This window comes from Nyctibius grandis, chromosome 7 (assembly GCF_013368605.1).
Source record: "Nyctibius grandis isolate bNycGra1 chromosome 7, bNycGra1.pri, whole genome shotgun sequence".
Lineage (NCBI taxonomy): Eukaryota > Metazoa > Chordata > Aves > Nyctibiiformes > Nyctibiidae > Nyctibius > Nyctibius grandis.
In genome coordinates, this window is record NC_090664.1 from 9,893,375 (window position 1) to 9,913,430 (window position 20,056).

Genomic DNA, 20,056 nt, shown 5'->3' on the forward strand with positions numbered 1-20,056 from the left:
AAAAAATATTGCTTTACAGAGGAAATGAAGGGCAATGAACATCAGTTTCTGTGGCTGATCACTGGTTCCCAATCATTGATATACATTTGCAATAAAGATAGGTCTGCTTTTTCTACTGTCATTCTGGGCTCTTGCTTACCTGTCTTCAGTCCTGGGCTAGCCACGTGTCTTAGCAAATTCCTGATTAAGCACATGGAATATTAATTTAATCAACTTGCTGAATCAGCACTTTCTGATGAATTCCCATTTTTCCTCATTGTCATGGTTTAAAGCTGGGCTGGCTATTAAACCTGTGGCAGACGCGCTCTGTTAACCCCCCTGCCCCCCCCGCCCGAAGGGAAAAGGGAGAGAGACTGACGGGTTGTACAATCTGGCTGTAATCTGGAATATGCATTCTCCAGAAACCCACAACGCCTAAGAAGGCTTGTGTTTCCTTTTTGTTAGTTGGTGGGGACATGGCTGTTATTTTGTTGATTACCTCTATCGGGATTTGGCGACGCCCATCAACAACTTTGTGTTTGGGAATTCCAAGTCTCATTGAATTACTCTATCAGTTGTCGGCATCGAGGCTTCCTTGGTTGTGAAAAACAAACCCATTCCTTCTCATTCAGCTGTGTGGCTGGCAAATAAATTTTGCACAAATGCGTGTCTCCCGGGCAGGTCCCTTGACCTTGCCTCTTTTTATGGCAAAACCAGCTTTCAGAAGAATTTGGATTATTTTCTCCCCTTTGTCAAAAACTTCTGCTGCTGTATCACCCCAAACAATGATGTCCAGTGATGTCATCAATGTATTGCAAATGTTCTGGAGCTCCACCCTTTTCTAGTGCCATCTGGATCAGTCTGTGGCAAATAGTAGGACTGTGTTTCCACCCCTGGGGCAGTCGATTCCAGGTGTACTGGATACCTTTCCAGGTAAAAGCAAACTGTGGCCTGCACTTTGGTGCCAAAGGAATAGAGAAAAATGCATTAGCAATGTCTGGTGGCGTACCACTTGGCTGCCTTTGACTCCAGTTCGTATTGAAGTTCCAGCACGTCTGGCACGGCAGCACTCAGCGGTGGCGTAACTTCATTTAGGCCACGATAGTCCACAGTTAATCTCCATTCTCCATCAGACTTTCGCACTGGCCATATAGGACTATTAAAGGGTGAGCGAGTCTTGCTAATCACTCCTTGATTTTCTAATTGTCTAATCAGTTTATGAATGGGGATCAGAGAGTCTCGATTGGTGCGATATTGTCGTCGGTGCACCGTGGTAGTAGCAATTGGCGCCTGTTGTTCTTCAACTTTCAGCAACCCCACAACAGAAGGATCCTCTGAGAGGCCAGGCAAGGTAGACAGCTGTTGAATGTCCTCAGTCTCTACAGCTGCTATATCAAAGGCCCATCTATACCCTTTTGGGTCCTTAAAATACCCTCTCTTAAGGTAGTCTATGCCAAGGATGCATGGAGCATCTGGGCCAGTCACAATGGGGTGCTTTTTCCATTCATTTTTAGTTAGGCTCACTTCGGCCCCCAATACAGATAACTTTTGAGATCCCCCTGTTACTACCGAAATACTGATAGATTCTGTCCCTTTATGATCCGATGGCATTAGGGTGCACTATGCACCAGTGTCTACCAGGGCTCGATACCTTTGTGCTTTTGATGTGCCAGGCCATCGAATCCACACAGTCCAATAAACTCGGTTGTTCTTCTCCACCTGGCTAGAGGCAGGGCCCCCCTAATTAAAGAATGGATTTGTGCTGCTCACAGGGATTGGACCTTCATTTCCCCATTCACATTTTGGAAATAGGGATCTGAGGCCCATCTACTGTGACTGGAGTCCTGCTCACTGGTAACTGGAGCAGCCATCCTCCTAGGAAAATTCTCTCTGGTATTTCTTTTAGCTTGCAACTCACGTACTCGTGCCTGTAGGGTACTGGTAGGTTGTCCATGCCATCTGCTCATGTCCTCCCCATAGTCACGCAGGGCAAACCACAGGATACCTCATGATGTGTTCTGTTTCCTTTGAGCCGGTTCTGTAGGAGGGTGTTTTCTCCTAATGGCTCCAATGCGGGCCTGTGTAGGTAGAGAGTCAAGTTTATTCTCTATCCTGGACAGTTTGTCTGATAGTTGTTTAAATATGTCCTGGTTTTGCTTAGTCAGTTTTTCCACAGCCGAGACGCAGGCCTGCAGTGGGAAAGAGATACTATCTTCATACTGTCGCATACAGTTAGCCATTTTACCCGCACTAGGTCGTGCCATAGCATCTTTTCCCCATACTAATGTTGACAGTGTATGGGTATATGTCAGTGGAGCACTCTTCACAACTTTCTGGAACATGGATCGGTTGCATTCCACTTCATCAGTATTTACAGGATCTACAATTTCCTGTGGGTGTCTATAAATGATCTCTTGCACAGCTAGTTCTCTAAGGTAGTTAATGCCTTTTTCTATAGTGGTCCATTTGCTTAGGTGGCTCATAACGTCATCTTTATAGGGATACCTGCTCTTTACAGCTGACAAGAGCCACCTCCAGAGACTGATAGTGTTTGACCTTCTTGCAAGCACCTTATCAATACCACCATCTCTGGACAGGGATCCCAAATGTCTGGCTTCTCTACCATCCAATTCCATCCTATCCGCCCCATTATCCCAGCATTGGAGCAACCAGGTAGTAATTGGCTCACCGTCATAACGGCTGAAGTCTTTACTCATATTTCCCAGGTCCTTCAGGGATAAGGAGTGGTAGGTTATCTCTACGTCTGAGTCCTCTTCCTGTGATAGTTCTGCTTTAGAAGGACCTTTCTTGTGTGATGGGTCTGCTTTAAAAAGACGATCAAGGATACCCCCATCTGTGTCGGACCGTGGCTCTGCCTGAGAAGGGCCCTCATCTGGGTCATGTGATGGCTTTGTCTTAGAAGGCTCTGAGTCATCATCCTTCTCTTCACGAGCTGATTTCTTTTGGTGTTTCTTCCTGGTTACAGGGGCGGTTGGTACAGATCGGGTAGATGCTGGGGTTTGGGTGGATTTAGTGGCTGTAGAGGCAGCATAACACCTATAGCTGTCCCTGCACCGACATTTAATCGTATACCACACCAGAAACACATTCAGGACACCCAAGAATAAAAACATGCCCCACCCGAGTTTTGCAGAATCTAGTGGAATCAGCTTGGCAAAAAAGCGGAAGGTACTATATTTCCCGAAGTAAAATTGGAAGTGTAATCATTAACAGAATCGACCAAAGGATGCCCGGAGTGCGCAGATGAAGTCACTGCTACCGATTCGCAATTAAAGCTGCCCATCATTGTGTCATAGAGATAAGAGAATGGAATAGTAACTGCCCAATTTCCCACAACATAAACATGTAACAAACCCCATAGCAAAATGAAACGTTTTGAGCGGCGCTTACTGTTAAACCACATGTAAACATTTATAAGGAGCAAGCAATAATACACTGCATACGGCAGGTAAGGCAGCATTGCAGTACTCAGCTGTGAAAGAAACTGTATAATGAGATGAGATAACACACTGTTCAAAAGTGACATTACCATGTTAGCTATCTGTTTTAATTTCCAACCCCTTGTAAATCTCAAAGAAGGAAATCTGATACTCTCCTGGCTCAGCTATCTGGGTCTCCTCCCGCCGGAGCTGGGATTCAACTTATCAGAGCAACCTGTCGGAGCTTCTCTTGAGCCCCACGTTGGGCGCCAATAAATCTGTCACGGTTTAAGGCTGGGCCGGCTGTTAAACCTGTGGCAGATGCTCTCTGTTAACCCTCCCCCTGCCCCCCAAATGGAAAGGGAAAAGGGAGAGAGACTTCCGGGTTGGAAAGTTAAAACAGTTTTAATAAACTATAATAATGAAAAAGAGTATAATAATAATATTGGAATAATCAAATATATATATAAATATATACAAATATATACAAAACCAAGATCGAGCTCCCCCAATGTCGGCCACGTCACCCCCGGCACTGCAGGGCAGGCTCTGGGAAGGCCCAGGCTGGGCCCAGCGATGGTCGAGAACTGGATTCAGGGATGCACGGATCGGGATCGGGGGCAGCAGGAAAACGGACAGAGTCCTCTTCGGACACTGGCCATAGCAGAAAGAGAGTGAGACCCTTGTGATCCCCCCGCTTTATACCGAGAATGACGTGTATGGGATGGAATACCTCGTTGGTCAATTTTGGGTCACCTGTCCTGTCCGCTCCCCCCCTGCAGCTGCGACCCCCCTTCAGCTCTTCACTTGTAAGCAGTGAGGAATTCAGCAGTGACCTTGGTTTCTCTAAGACTAAGTACAGCAAGAGCCTTTCTGCATAACATCCCTACCAGTGCCTCAGTGATAACTACAAACTTCGAGCGTTATCAGTCCTGGAAGCAGACACTGTCTGCAAAACATGCAGTTAGTTTCAGAAAGTGCAGTTACTTAGAAGAGACTTAGCTGAAAGTAAAAATTAGTGAAAGGAAAATCGGCCTGGTTTAGGCCAAACCAGGACACTCATTTGCACAAAGTTTATTTGCCAACCACACAGCTAAATGAGAAGGAATGGGTTTGTTTTTCACAACCAAGGAAGCCTCGATGCCGACAACTGATAGAGTAATTCAATGAGACTGGGAATTCCCAAACACATAAAGTTTCTTAAAGAAAAATGATTGCTGATCTCAATTAGTATCATTCCCTGAAGGGATCCGTAGCCTACATTCTGCTAGAGTTGAACAGGTAACTAAACTTTTAAAACTTTTCTACCTGAACACCCAATGTAATTTCATCCTTTTCTGTAGATCTTGCTCTTCCTGTATTTTGTGTAACTTGGTCTTGCATCGTAATGGGAGACAGGACAAAAGCACATAAATCCTCAAGGCCTGAGAAATGCACATTTGAAGCCAATGAATAAGTTTACTGGCGTTTGGGTCAGGCCCCAAGAGGCGGTTCTGAAGCACTTGAACCCTCTGTGCCTGATTATTATTTTTCATTACTGTCTTGCCAAATGATAAAATACACTGGGAGAAGACAGGACCGCTTGGGGCACTATATTACTCAGCCGCCCACTTTATTGAAATCAGTGGGTTATTTTCTCACTGACTTCTGTGGATCTCATATCAGACCCTATAAAAAGTTTAGTATACTTTCAAAATGGCGTTTTATTTAATCAGATTCTCCTTGTCACTTAAACCTAGTGATTTTACCTAAAAATGAACATGACTACTTAGATTTTGATTATGCCAGAGTTGTAACATAAATCGAGAATCTAGAACAGGAGGAAACATTATTCCTAGTGATATAAGGATTGCATTTCTTAATAATGTAGAAAAGTGGTTTTCCATCTCTTTCAAATTGTGGAGCACTATTTTCCAGCAGAAGCTGGTAGTCTGAGTTTTATGTATTTTAAGCTGCTAACTGTATGCTTGGTTTTCTTATTTGCTTTTATTAAAATGTAAACCCTGGAAGATCCACAAACTGTAGATTTAAAGCTTTCTGTCTAGTGAGCTCAGCTGCTCCTGTGTTTTGAATGCAAAATGTCTCCCCTGTATATAATTTATAAGTATAAATAAGTAGGGAGCAGCTAGTGCTACAGCATCCAGTGCTTTTAGGTCTTGCCATCTTTTGGAGGCACGTATTTACAGCTCTTATTTCATAACTCTACCGTTAGTATTTCCCGCTGCATGCACATACTGTAAACATCATTTACCTTCCCAGGAGCGGAGTCTTGCTGTTTACTTTTGCAGAAGCAGACAGCTGTTATTGGCTTGTTTTCATTTCACGACCAAGGGTGACAGTAAAACAAATGACTCAAACACAGCCCTCAACACATGGTGATGGGAAACCTGCAACCCCCAAATCCATTTCTGTGTACTTTTTCTGGAGTACAGATTTCTAAATAACAAGCCTTGTTTCCAAATGCAGAGCACAGTGGTCACTGCTTTTAATCTCAGCATCTTTCTCATTCCCTACTCATTTGTTACCTGAAGGTGAGGCTGAGTGTGCTTTTTTCCCTTCTTCGCAAGGTACTGTAGAGAAGCAATTTCTTCGTACTTCACCCAGACAGCTTGCAGAAAAGCTTTTGGAGATTGTGTGTGTGTGTGTGTGTGTGTGTGTAGGAGAGCAAAATGACAGAGTAGGCAGGGGAGAAAACTTGAAATCTGAATTCAAATAAGATATTAGATTTATTTCGCGGTGTATCTAAGGATCCTGGTTATAATTTTGTGGTGAGGTTCTCTAAAGCCGTGTGTGGATGACCATTTTGTAACAAGGTGGTTCTGATTGTTTGTGTGAGCTTAATTCAAGGTTTTTAGATCTTGGAGAGAGGCATGTAGTGTTTGTATTTCACATCAGAGATCCTTACTTTTGTAGGCACTAGATGACTAAATATTTTTAAGCCATTCAGTCCCTCTGAGAGGAGAAGGATGTAGCCGGCAAATGTGTAATACTGGTTTTCCATGTAATCCAGTTATCTAACCAGGCATAAACTTCCGAACTTGTGTGCTGTTTTTTTCCTGAAATATCTACACATAGGAGCCTTTGTAGCGCTAGTTATCAGAAATGCTGGACTCATGTCTGTCTTTTGATTTTCTGCCTGGTTTTGAAGTCAAGGGGCCCAAATCATAGATTAGTACCCACCTGTGCTAAGCACAGGAAAAACAACAGATCACAGAGGCCATCTCTATCCTAAAACATTTACAATTTGATTGTCTCCTGCTTGCTCACAGAGTAGTAGAGGTTGGAAAGGACCTCTGCAGATCATCTATTCTAAACCCCTGCTCAAAACAGGTGCTCAGGGCCATGTCCAGACACATTTTGGGTATCTCCAAGGATGGAGACTCCACAAGTTCTATGAGCAGCTTGTTCCAGTGTTCAACCAACCTTACAGTAAAAAGCGTCCTTTTCTTTAATCACAATTTTCTGTATTTCAGTTTGTGCCAGTTGCCTCTTGTCCTGTCACTGCTGAGAAAAATTTGTCTTCGTGTTCTTTATACACATCAATAAGATCTCTCTGAGCCACGAATCTCTTAAAAATGTCAAAAGAGCATATTATTTTCTACTAAATGAGCTCTAAGTATGCCAGATGTAGAATATTTTTGGGAGAGTGGAGCTGTCTTCCAAGGTCCTCACTTTTTCTTTGTGTTCCATAGGGTATATGGTGCTATCAAGGTCTTTCGTGCCTTTTTTTTTTTTTAACTTGGTTAACGTGGTACGTGTTTCAAGTTCAGCACAGTGTACTTTAAGGTGGCAAAATAAGGTTTTTTTTTTCCAGTTGGTACTGCCGTCTTCCTTGCTGTTTCACCATGGAGAGGTGAAAACATAAGGCCTGATTTTGCTTGCTCGTTCTGTGCAGTCTAGCAGTGGCTAATGAGTTTGTGTGGGAAGTGTATAATGGTACACTGCTTTCCTCCTTTTCAGAGGAAATGAAAGAGAATGTATGCAGCAATGAACTGGAAACTTCAGTAGTATGCGACTTATCACTTGCTTTCATATCTACGCTATTGCTTTCCTCTCACAGATACAGCTCTTATTCAGTGATTATTAAAGCCACATGGACATTGAAGGAATAATGAGGTTCTAATGAAGTACAAAGGGAAGAGTTTGTAGCAAAGAAAAATGAATTTATTCTTCCATCAATAATGTACGTAGTTAATTGACAAAAAATGTCTTACGCAATCTAACTTGTCTCTGTTTACGTAAAATAATACTTTTTTTAGCCGCTTTCAGTAGGCTCAAAATCTATTTCCCAGGCCCCCAGCTTCCTGGTAACATGACATCAGTACAACAGCCCAAGCTGGTGATTATATTAAAAGAAGAATATAATGGGACAAAAGAATAAGACTGTGGCTTGATCTTTTCCATTGATAAATTTAGAACTTGTAAAAGCTGAAGTAATACTTGTAGTGATAAAAAGAAATATAATTTTATACTTACCCGCTGTTCTATAAAAACAGCATATAATTATTGTGGGAGGAAGAAAAATACATCTGTCCCCCTCACTCTGCTACTTTTTCCCCTTCTCTTTAGTGTTGAAATCATCCGGTTTAATTAAATCAGCAACCTATTTCTGCACAAACGATGACATTTCATTAATGATTTAAGATGTGCATGAGACAGAATTAACCCAATTTTCAAATAGATTTCAATTTGGAAAGGGCAACATGTAAAAATGTCTTGTAAATGTGTGGAATGAGCTTGTTGAGTAGCTTTCTGAAGGAGATGGGACTATAAAATCATGGATAATTAGACAACAGTCCCTCCCCCCACCTCAGTTTCTAACAGTCTTTTGTAATCATAGTTGATGGAAACTTAGGTACCTGACATCGTATATCAGGGACAGATTAGAAATAAAATGAAAAAAACAGACTTATGATGATTGCTAGCAAAATATATATAAATACCTATAATTTTCTCTGTAACTTTTAGCTAAATAGTAGCCTTCAGTGGCTTTGTCAAAGTTACCACTACTTTAATTTGTTCTCTTCTTGGGAAAAAAAGCAACAAAAAGAAGAAAACCAGCCTCCCAAACATCATTTTGAATCATCACTTTCGTTAGCACTTTTTCCAGACACTTCTTGTCGTGATTAGTTGAGCTATCAGATGTCAGGTCCCTCTTGCATGCAGATCATTGCTTCTTGAATTATGATTTTATCAGAGTAGTTTGATTAGGCTATAGCCCAGTTCCCTATGCTTGCCTTTGCTTGCAAGCTAGGACTGTCATCTTGCCATCACTGATGTGAATTGACCCAGCACAAAGTGTTGTTCCTTGCTCTGTAAAAGACTTGAAAAAGATTTGAAAGAGATTTGAAAGGTGCTGGTTTATTTTTGGTATCAAGAGTCTTAGCTAAAGATGTATGAGAAGCTAAACTAGTGTATAGGAATACACCGTGTAGAAGTTGGGTATGCTCTTTGGGCTTTAGAACATAGCCTGGTATCATTACCTTTTCCATATTTTGTTTAGTTTTGTTTTTTTTTTTCCCAGTCATGTTTCTTTCCCAGCAGTAAATCCAAGGAAACAGTTTAAGCGACAGCATTTACAGGTAACTGGGAAGGGCTGAAGAAGGCTATTTTGATCTTAGGATATCAGGCACTATGGTTGGGGTGTGGTTCACATTTCAAAAAGCCTGTTTTACCATAACAAAATATGCCCGTAGAGCCTGAGTTGGAGAGAGTGGTTAGAGTCCATCCACTCCCACTTCACTTACAAACATATCAAACCCAACAGGCTGGGGTCTTCACAGCAAACCGGTGGTCACATAGTAAGTTGCTGTACAGATATGAATGGATTTGAAGAATTGTCAATTGTTAAGAAGCTTTTCTGCTCTCTGAAAGGACAGTAGATCATCTACCTCATCATTCAGACTTATATTTCTGAAGCTTATCTGTATGTATTAGAGGTCCACACTGTATTGCCAACTCTCCTTAACTCTGAATTTAGAAATACATTTCTAATTTTGCCTTTATAATTCATAGGAAAACTGGATATGTTTTCATTTTTAACTTTGCAGAGTTGAGGAATGAAACTTCACTTTCATTTCCATATTGCCAAAATTTAACTTTTGTCAAAACAATTCTCAAAAATCATTAACCTCTGAGAACAGGGTGTTGTGGAAGAGGCAGTGAAGAGGTTTGAAACAGATCACAAAAAATGGTTGATAATCTAGTAAGATAAATCTGCCCTCTAAAAGCATGAAATTAATTTTTTGCATCTCTTATGAATGGGGTAAAGGGGGGTGAAGGCACTAATCCTTCTATTAGGAGACAGATTTTTAGGGGTCAGACTGTGAAGCTCAGAACAGGTGTGCAAATTAAAGTGTTCCCATATTCTTTAATGAGGCAAAAACGATCATATAGTAATTTTTACTAAGTTCTGTGTTAAAAATGGTTTGTTGTTTTTTTTTTTTTTTTTATTGCCTCTGTTGAGATATTGAGAGCAAAGGCTTGAGTTGCAAGATTGGTGGTGGAGTTTATAATGAAGGAAGGGCCAGAGGTTCCTACTATTCCAGCTGTGTGTGTTCATGTAAATGTGATTCCTGACCGAAACGAGCAGACACTGTACAACAACAATTGCCAGCATAAATATCCTGCCCTTCTGCTTTAGCCATCAATCTTGACTACTTGCTTAGAGATGGGGGGAGGTAATCTTCTGCAGTAAGTGTGGAAATAGAGTGAGAAGTGTATTTTGGAATTTAAGCTTGATATGAAGGGGGCCTTCTACGGTATTTACATAAAATGTTTGTGTTAGATGAAGCGCATGCTTTTTAGATGGAGTATGGAGAAATAAAAGCAGATTGATGGAGTGCTGAACAAATTTAATTAAGCCTTGTTACTGGAATAAGGTTTCATCGGGAGAAATTCAGAATTACCATCCTGTATGTCCTTTGGCCTGGGGAAACACAGTTCGACAAGCAGGAACAGAGATGGAAGTTGAGGTCACAGTTCATCCCCAGAGTTCAGGGGCATGGTGGAAAGCTTCATTCTGAAGCTGGCTTATTTCTGAACATACAAAGATGATGTATTTATTTCTTCCATAGGTATTAATTTGATTTTATGTTTTCCCCTCTTGCTCTGGACTTTGTTACAGTTATGGGGTCCAATTGGCGAACATTGTGTTGGCTTCTGCATGGAAAGGACTATACTGTGCGTGCACTGCTCTTAATGGATCTTTTCTCTCTTTCAGAAAAAGGAATGAAGAAAATGAGCAACATCTATGAATCAGCAGCCAATACCCTGGGAATTTTTAACAGCCCATGCCTCACTAAAGTTGAGCTGCGAGTTGCATGCAAAGGCATATCAGACAGGGATGCCCTCTCAAAACCAGATCCTTGTGTCATCCTTAAGATGCAGTCGCATGGTCAGTGGTTTGAGGTAAGTGTTTAAATAAAGTAGAAATGATTCTTCTGATGCTTTAGGATGGTATAGAGAAACTGAGGCAAAATTCAAATAGCAAGAGAAATAAAGAGAAGAAGCAATTTGAAGCCTGTGGCATGATCTTGTAAAGAGAGATTTTCCATTAACTGAAACACACTGAATCAGACTCTTAGTGATACTTTGAACTTCTCTTTGGAGTCTAGATTAAAAATGAAGATTATTAAAGAATGAAGCATCATAAAACTTCTCCCTTTAGGCCCTCTTGTTTCATAAAAGCTGTATAATAGCAGAGATAATGATACTGACCATCATGCTTTCCAATCTAAAGAAGAAAAAAGCTGTGGAAGAGAGGAGTGTTTATTACTAGTTGGCAAGGAAATTGGTGACAGAGTAGTTTGATTTTCAATTTTTGAGCATTACAGTTGGATTCACAGTTGAAGTCAGTAACTTAAACTAATGCATTTGCCTTATCAGTTTGTGTTGTATTGCAGATTACATGTATGATTAAAATCCCACTTTGTGTCGTTTTACCTGATCTTAGAAACCACTTGATTGATAAATGGAAACAGGATGTGTTAAAGACATGCAAATTGTAAACAGAGAACATTAAAAAGGAATGTAATATTTTAAATGAAATCTTAGTGGTTATTTTACTTAGAAGTTACTCTTGAGTGTTTGTGATTAATCAAGCTAAAAGGTGTGAGTTTTAATGGAAAGTATGCATGAGAAAATTAGTAATGTATTAAATCCAATTCTTTTGAGTGAGTATTCATCCATCTATTTTCAACAGTTTTAGCATTCAGACTAAGATCGTGTTATCTATCAAAAGATAAAATTAGTAATAGCTGTGAGCATATGCAGAAAGCAAAATCCTAAATTGATGAGTTTTTTAATTTAGCATTTTCAGCCAAGTCTGTCAGATTTTGGGCGTTTTGTTCCGGTTATTCCAGTTGTGTATTTTTGACCTCTGAAATTTTTCCAGTGCAGGGTCAGCACCAGCATAGCAAACCTAAGGTTTTTTTGGCAGTAGTCTTCCTCTTTTCTTAGTTTGCTGCTGTGGAACCATTAGATAGGTTCCTGGTAGAAAACCAGTCTATAAATAGGAATAAAACTCTCACAATTGTCCTAGTGCTACAAAATCAGTGTCTTCATGTATGTAATCACTTAAATAGTAGAAATTAACCAAGCAATGGATATTAAGGTCAAAATAAACGAAACGTCCCTGTTTGGAAAAAACAGACTGAAATCTTTTGGGCCATTTCAGTTCTCTGAATGACTTTGAGTGCATTTCACACAGTTTGTCTGTGGCCAGTTATGAGCAGGGTAAGTAGCTTTAAATAATATATTCTTATGGTGTAATGGAGATTCCCTTTATTTGATGTGGTTTTTAATTTAGAAAGTGATTGTCTGAATAGCGTAATTCTTGCAGAACAGATCTGTTCACTGATACGATTCTCATGTTACGTCAGTTGCTCCTACTGTCTGATGAAAGTCCAGGGTATTCATTTCAGTATGAACAAAAAGGTTTTATTAGTTCAGGTTCGTATCAGTGCTACAGAGCTAATACAGCTCTGATGTGCTGAGCCTTTTCCTATTCTGTCCCACACATTCTCAACAGAATTTTTAATTAAGTTCCAATTGCTGAGCTAAATTGAGCAGACTCACTCATGTATGGCTGAAGACATAATTTGGCTGGAAGAATCTTCTGCTGATGACAATCAATGATCCAGCAAGACCTGAGACAGCAGACAGACTAATAATTTTGAAAAGATCTAGATACCCATGAAGTGAGTATAGTCAACATAGAAATCACTAAACGACAACCCAAACAGGAGTGTAACTTAGAAGTTTTGTATCTATGGATTTAGTGACTTCACAAACGTGTCTTGGATTTCCAGATACCTTAAACCCCTTGTAGGTTGGATGTCTCCAAACAGACTGTAGCAAAATCCAGTATTACTGAAACATGCATACTGATCAGATATTCTGGTTGTGTGGAGGATTTATGAACAGGGAGCAGCTAGGTTGAAGGTGCCTGAAATACAGGTTGTGGGCTGTATATGGTTGTGCTCTTGCAAATAGGTGCAGTTGAAAGGTAGGGAGGGGACAGAGGACTGACTGCACAGCTCCTGCTGGGCCGGGTGCAGCTGAAGCTGCTGGGTTTAAGTTGATGGGGTTGCATTAAGCATGCTATTAGAAACACTAGGATGTGATGGATTCACTCTACAGATACAGACAATCTCTGAAAGTGAGAAATCTGTGCGTATTTGTCTCTGGGAAAATTTTGATAAAACATGTCAGCCTGTTGCTGAGGAGAATTTTTCTTTTCAGTTCTGCAGTATAGTGTGTGCATATGTGTATGTTTGTGTAAATTATGCCACCCGCACTTGTAAATATAGAATGAAAATATCCATGCTGTTGTGGAGTGGGTATGCGCTGTTTCCAGAGATTGGAAATGGCATATATGTACTTTTAATTTTTTTTTTTTTTTAATGTGCTTGTTTTTCTGTTGTGGTGAGTTGTTTTTTTTTAAAGTCACAGTTGGAAGGAACCTCTAGAGGTCATCTGATCCAACCCCACTGCTCAAGCAGGGACACCTAGAGCCAGTTGCACAGGTCTGTGTCAGATGGTTTTTGAATGTATCTAAGAAGGGGGACTCCACAACCTCCCTGGGCAACCTGTGCCAGTGTTTGGTCACCCTCACAGTGAAAAAGTATTTTCTGATGTTCAGAGGGAACCTCGCGTGTTTCAACTGGTGCCCATTGCCTCTGGTCCTGGCACTGGCCACCACTGAAAAGAAGCCTACCTCTGTTTTCTTTGCACCCTCCCTTCAGGTATTTATATACATTGATAAGATCCCCCCTGAGTGTTCCAGGTGTGGCTTCACCCATCCCGAGTAGAGGGGAAGGATCACCTCCCTTCATCTTCTAGCAATATTTCATCTAATGCAGCCAAGAATACCGTGTGACTTTGCCATAAGGGTACAGTGCTGGCTCATGTTCCACTCGTTGTCCATCGGGACCCCTAGGTTCTTTTCTGCAAAGCTGCTTTCCAGCTGGTTGTGACCCTCAGCATGTACTAGTGCATGGGGTTATTCCTCTGCAAGGGCAGAGCTCTGCACTTCACTCTGTTAAACTTCATGAGGCTCCAGCCTGTCGAGGTCCCTCTGGATGGCAGCATGATCCTCTGGTGTATCAGCTGCTCCTCCCAGTTTGGTGTCATCCACAAACTTGCTGAGGGTACACTCTGCCTCATCATCCAGATCATTAATGAAGATGTTAAACAGGACTGGATCCAGTATTGATCCCTGTGGTACACTGCTAGTCACTGGCCTCCAACTAGACTTTGTGCTGCTGATCACCAGCCTCTGGGCCTAGCCATTCAGTTTTCAATCCACCTTACTGTCTGCTCATCCAGCCCACCCATCAACAGCTTCTTCATGAGGATCTTACAGGAGACAGTGTCAAAGTCCTTACTGAAGTCCAGGTGGACAATATCCACTGCTCTCCCATCATCTACCAGGCTGGTCACTTCATCATAGAAGTTTGTCAAGTTGATCAAGCATGACTTCCCTTTGGTGAAGCCATGTTGGCTACTACTGATGATTTTCTTGTCCTTAATGTGCCTGCAAATGGTTTCCAAGATTAACTGCTCCATCACCTTCCCAGGAACTGAGGTGAGGTTGACTGGCCTGTCGTTCCCTGTGTCATTTGAGGGTGGACACATTACTCCTCAGATGTGAAACCATGAGGAACACAGGCAGAACATGGACAAGTACTCAAAGAAGTCTCAGTGTTGTCCTCAGTTCTGGCCCTGATATGCTTTCTGTTTTTCTTTTCCTGTCTGGGTAGATGTTTCTCTATTAACAAACCCGCATGTGGACATGCACAAATGTGCACACATACCTCCCCTCTCACATTCCTCTGTGTATGTATGTTGATGCTGTCTGAAAAGCACTATCTCTGCCAATCTAGAATTTAAACAATATATTGTGTCTCCCAGGAAAATGGGCAGTTTACTCTTTCTCTCACATGAAATTTGTATTTTTAGCCTGAGATGAGAGGATCTGATATAGCAAAATTTAAGATTATGCTATCCACATGCACTAAAACACAATTTGCTGATCTGGGGCTGAATTTTAGCTCTTCTGGCCTTGTTTTAGGCAGGGACACTTGCAAGGTGGCCAAATGTTGTACTTAAGAGATAATAATTTGATGGCTGTTTTTCCATATTGATTTGAATGTGTTCAAGGACTTTAATTACTGGTCTAAGCTTCAGATGGTGAATGGCTGAGTGTGGTAGTGAAATCAGGGAAAGGTACGTTATGATAAATTCCTTTGCTCCAATGATTATTTTACCCACCTGCAGTGTGAATGTCCTTGTGTAATAAATGTTAATCATGTATAGCACTGCGGTCTTCAGCCGAGATGTGCTAGCACTGAAATTCTAGTTAACTTCTCATTCGTAAGAAAGTAGCTTGGGCCTGTTCACAGGTTATCTGCATATTGAAAGTACACGTTATTTTGAAAGTCAAGTAAGTTGCTGAGCTGCGTCTGGTCATACGAGATTTACATGAGATCAGGAGGTGTAATATAGCCTGATGTAGCCAGATGGAATGTGATGTCTGTAACTGTGAAAAGAGAAGAGAAGCTTAGGAAGACAGTAGCCATGTTTGGAAATCAGGGAGGGCATCTTGTAGCTGTACACTTATAGCTTTCTGCAGCAGGATATAGAGTATCTGCTACCTTGTGGATTTGAACAGGCAGAGTTTTTGCTTTTCCCCCTAAGTTTTTATTAAACTTGGAGTAACTGCAGAGCAAATAAAGCAGCACCCAGAGGCAACATGCAGTTTCATTTTAATGGAATTGGCTGAATTTTTTTTGTTGGATAGGTTTGTTTAGTGAATTAGGTTTTTTTCATTAAAATGTTGACCGAGGTCACAAATTTGGTGAAACTCAGGGAGTCTTGAAAAAAATGTGTTGGGCAAACCCACATTTCATTTCGGTGTTTTTAAAATAAAAGGCATTCACTTGTCACTTAGCATGACATTTGATTTCAAGGATCAGCTTGGCATGATTAAAAAACAAAACTGAGTTTTCTTTTTTTCTTTTGCTTTGAGCACTAACCCTGCACATCCACACAGACCTTCATGCAAACAGACAGAGGAAACCAGTTAGCTTGGAAATTCATTGAACTAATTCATGTGTAGAATACCGGTGGAGCCTACTAAACAGGCTACCTAGGAATCAAGCTATAGGAAGGCCACAGTCTTGCTCTTCATCTCTATTTGCTTTTCCCCTTAGTCCTGCTCTCTCTTTTGCTTCATTTCTGAATTAATTCCAGTGTCCTTCTTCCTCTGCCTCCTCACCTGCCTCAGCTCCCTATTTCCATTCCCAGCACCTGCCTTGTTTTGCTCCTCTGCATATTGGCAGGTGGGGGAGATTCCCTGCCCCTTCCTAGCATGGAGAAAGGATCTGAAGAGAAGACCATGAAGCAGACTTCAGCTACTTGTTTCCATAGATACCCAAAAATCTCTCTCATGTTATCCATCTGTGGCTGTTACAGCCCACTGAAGAAGCCAACAAGCCATGAAATAGGGGAGTCTGTTCCATGACTCTACCAAACTGTTCCAAAATAACTAAAAAGCACTGTGAAGAAAAAAAAATGTACATATATAAATAAACCCAAATAAATACACCTTTTTCAGTTCATGTAGATGAACAGAGTAACAGATGAAGCATTTGGATGGAACTGAAAGTTTAATGATGAGAAACAAGAACTACTGCCACTCGCAGCTGTACAGAATCAGGCTGAAGGCCTGTCTGACCCCGTCTCACATCTGCTAGTTGGTGACAGTGAAGAAGTGTGAGATCAGGGAAATACAAAAGTGTCTTTCCACCTTGTTCTGCCAGCTCTCAGTGATCTGCAGCTCAGGGAGTTCTTAAACAAGAATTTGTCTTTGTTATTAAAAACAGTTGGTAGATTTAACTTCCATAACTTTGTTCAAATAATTTAAAAAGTTTTTGTATTTAAAAACTAAACTTTCATGATATCTTGAGACATAGAGTTTTGCAGCTTATGTGGTACTTGAATAAAGTAATATTACTTGTATTTTTTGAACTTGCCACTTGATGATTCATTTTAAAAGTCCCTTGTTCCTGTATTAGAGGAGACACTGTGAAAAACCCCATTCATTTTCTCAATGCCATGTGGGATTTTAGTCTTACAATTTGTCTATGACTGTATAAGAAGGCAACTGTTATATCCTGTATTTTGAAGCATATCTATCCCATCAAGGAACATGGATTTGTTTGGGTGGTTATTTGAACCCCATTTATTTCAGAACATTTTAGGAATGCAGCACCAAAAGCTATTGCTGTATTTCCATAGAGATTTTCCTATTGCTGTATCCCTGTAGAGATTTTCAAGCAGTGATTTGGGATTTATTCTCTGCTTTAAAGAGCTGCAAGGCTTCACAGTGGGCTGGTTTATTGGGTGTTTGTTGGCTTTTTGAAGTTTTTTATTTAATATTAGTTAATGCTAGAGCAGATTCTAGACATTCTTTCTCTGATTTCACTCTTAAGATTTCAACTTGGTGAACACACATCCTGTACAAAATTAATTGTAACTAATGAGGTAGCAGTAAGATGAACATACCATCTTATGAAGATTTTTCTCTGACAAAGGAAGGGAGTTACAAAGTTCTGGTGAGATGTTTGGTATCAGATTATGCACAATTTGGTGGCAGGGAGGTTCCATCTGAATATGAGGAAGAACTTCCTTACTTTGAGGGTGACAGAGCACTGGAACAGGCTGCCCAGGGGGGTTGTGGAGTCGTCTTCTCTTGAGATATTCAAAACCCACCTGGACGGACCCTGTGCAACATGCTCTAGGTGAACCTGCTTTGGCAGGGGGTTGGACTAGCTGATCTCCAGAGGTCCCTTCCAACCCTTAACCATTCTGTGATTCTGTGAGGTGCTTTCACCGAATAGCTATTATGAAATTAGCTTCTCTCATCGTGAAGAAACTTCTGATTCATTTGCAGATTTGGGGTTTCTTCTCTTTTGGGTGTGGAATGGAACTGCGAATTGGAAATGCCACCTGCATTTTCTTTGGCCGAAGCTTAGGACAAAGTCTTTGATGAAATACTAGATTTACTGAAAATACTTTTGGATTCATGCAAATCTTGGTTGATGAAAGCCAATGGGGAAGGATTGAGTCTTTAATTGAAGTGATCAAGACCGTCATCAGAAAAGATGGGCAATGGCATTCTTTTTAATTAAGCCACCATGAGGCCAGGGTCCTACCATTCCTGACTTGGAGCTGGCAATCTAGTTGAGTGGCCACTACTGCCCAAATCTCTCATGTCTTTAGAGCGCTTAGTCTTGTGCACAGATCTGTGCCCTGCACGTCTTGCAAATGATGATCTATTTGCAGATGTGCTGATTACTGAACTTTGGACCTAAGAAGAAATGGGAGCAGTCCTGCTGCATTTATTTCCCAATGAGTATTCCTAGGAGATGATGCTTAAGAGTTTTTCAGGTGCCATTAGAGCACTCTTGTTCTAACTCATCAAACAGAAAGCTGTGGTTTTATTTACACCACAGCAATGTGCCTGTGTATATGGCTTTATAGCCTTTTGTATCCTTATAGTTCAATATTGTACTTTTCTTTGTTCTTTTTCATTAAGTGTATGTTGATGCTAATGAATGCTTCTTTGCTCAAGAATTTCTTCTTTGCTAGTTGGTAACCTCTGTTGCTGCCAAGATTTGCTTTTAGCTTCAGCTTTCTGCTGGTAGTATATTTCCTTGAAGTCTTTCTGTATGGTGCAAATGACAAAGACAGCTCATCTTTTTCAAACACCACTGGAAGTCTGCAGGGTCAGACTGCAGGCTAATTGAATATTTTATCTCGGTCCATTCTCAGCCTGAATTTGTCTAATTGGATATTTTACTTTCCAAGCCTTAACATTTTGGAAGCATCCTCTGTTCCAAGGGTTTGCCTGTTGAAGAGCTCCCGTCATTAACTCTTTGAGGAAAAAGTTCTCCACATGCACATGGTCCTTTTCTACAACAAATTAAGCAGAGGAGAGCCCTGATGCCAACAGCAAATCCCCAGCTGTCTTCTGAGAAGAACAGACTTTGTGTCTTTCCTTGTAAATTCTTAGCCTTACAAGCATATTTAAAAAGTACATGCTCTTTGAAAGACGATTTCATTATAATCAAGGCAGGAGGGAACTACTGTGAAGTTTTCCCCCATATACTACAGAACATCTTTCATAATATTCTGTTCAACTCCTAATGCACTGAGTACATTTTTACAAACATATATGCATAAAGTCAAAATCTACAATTGCATTTTATATTACCCTTCTTTTTAAAAAGAAAAACAACTCTCTTCCTCTCCCAGGTCTTTTCCAACTATTTATGCAAAGTCAGAAGTCTGAAAACTAAAGGCTGTGAATCTTTTGTGTTGGCAAATATTTGATTAGAAGCTGGTACTGGGAATTTTTTCCTCCTGTGCCTAGTTCAGAAACATGAATGTCATTAGGTTTTGATGAGATTTTTCTTTTCATACCCCAGGTAGTAATAAGTGGCTATCTATTTTAAATCCGTTTTGTAATAACTTTTTCTTTTATCTCATCCATCACTACTGCTTTCTCTTGAGCCTCCTCCTTGTCTCAGCATTTAAACATAGCCACAGTGCTTTTTTTCCTGTCTTTTTAAATCAACTGGTCTTTAAACTTGAGCTCATTCAAATCAGACAGATTGTCTCAACTGAAGTCAAATGCTGTCACTTTGAGTCAATATATATCTGAACTATCATAATGCTCCACTAGCTCAAACAGCAATTTCTGCATTTGTAGTGCAGTTTGTGAAACTAATGCATGCACAAAGGAGAGAAAGAGAGAACTTGTGTTGTAGAAGTCTCTTTTCTTACTGAGAGTGGTCATGTTTGGGCTGGCTGCTTTCTCTCTACCAGAGCTGTGGGATCCCCTGCCACAGCAGCAGTAGGAGGCTGACTTCTGGCTGTATCTGTCCAACTCTTCAGGTCCCCTGTCTTCATGTCATGGCAGAGTGAAGAGTTTTTTTCTCATAGTTTACATAAATGAATAAAAACAAGTGTACTCCTGGGAAGTCAGGAGGGAGCACTTATACAGAGAGGTGGTAAAAGCTACATGATCTCTCCCTGATCCTGTGGCCTGGAGCATCCTCTACTGGGAA

At 40.8% G+C, this 20,056-nt stretch overlaps 1 protein-coding gene across 2 annotated transcripts in view; it reads left to right on the forward strand.

The window, feature by feature from the left end:
• CPNE4 (copine 4) overlaps window positions 1-20,056 on the forward strand; it is a 257,825-nt gene that overhangs the window by 42,902 nt on the left and 194,867 nt on the right. For both annotated transcript variants that reach the window (XM_068404460.1, XM_068404459.1), the window contains exon 2: window positions 10,642-10,829. In XM_068404460.1, coding sequence (XP_068260561.1) covers window positions 10,650-10,829 — 180 coding nt within the window. In that variant the 5' untranslated portion in view covers window positions 10,642-10,649. The remainder of the gene's footprint in view (window positions 1-10,641; window positions 10,830-20,056) is intronic.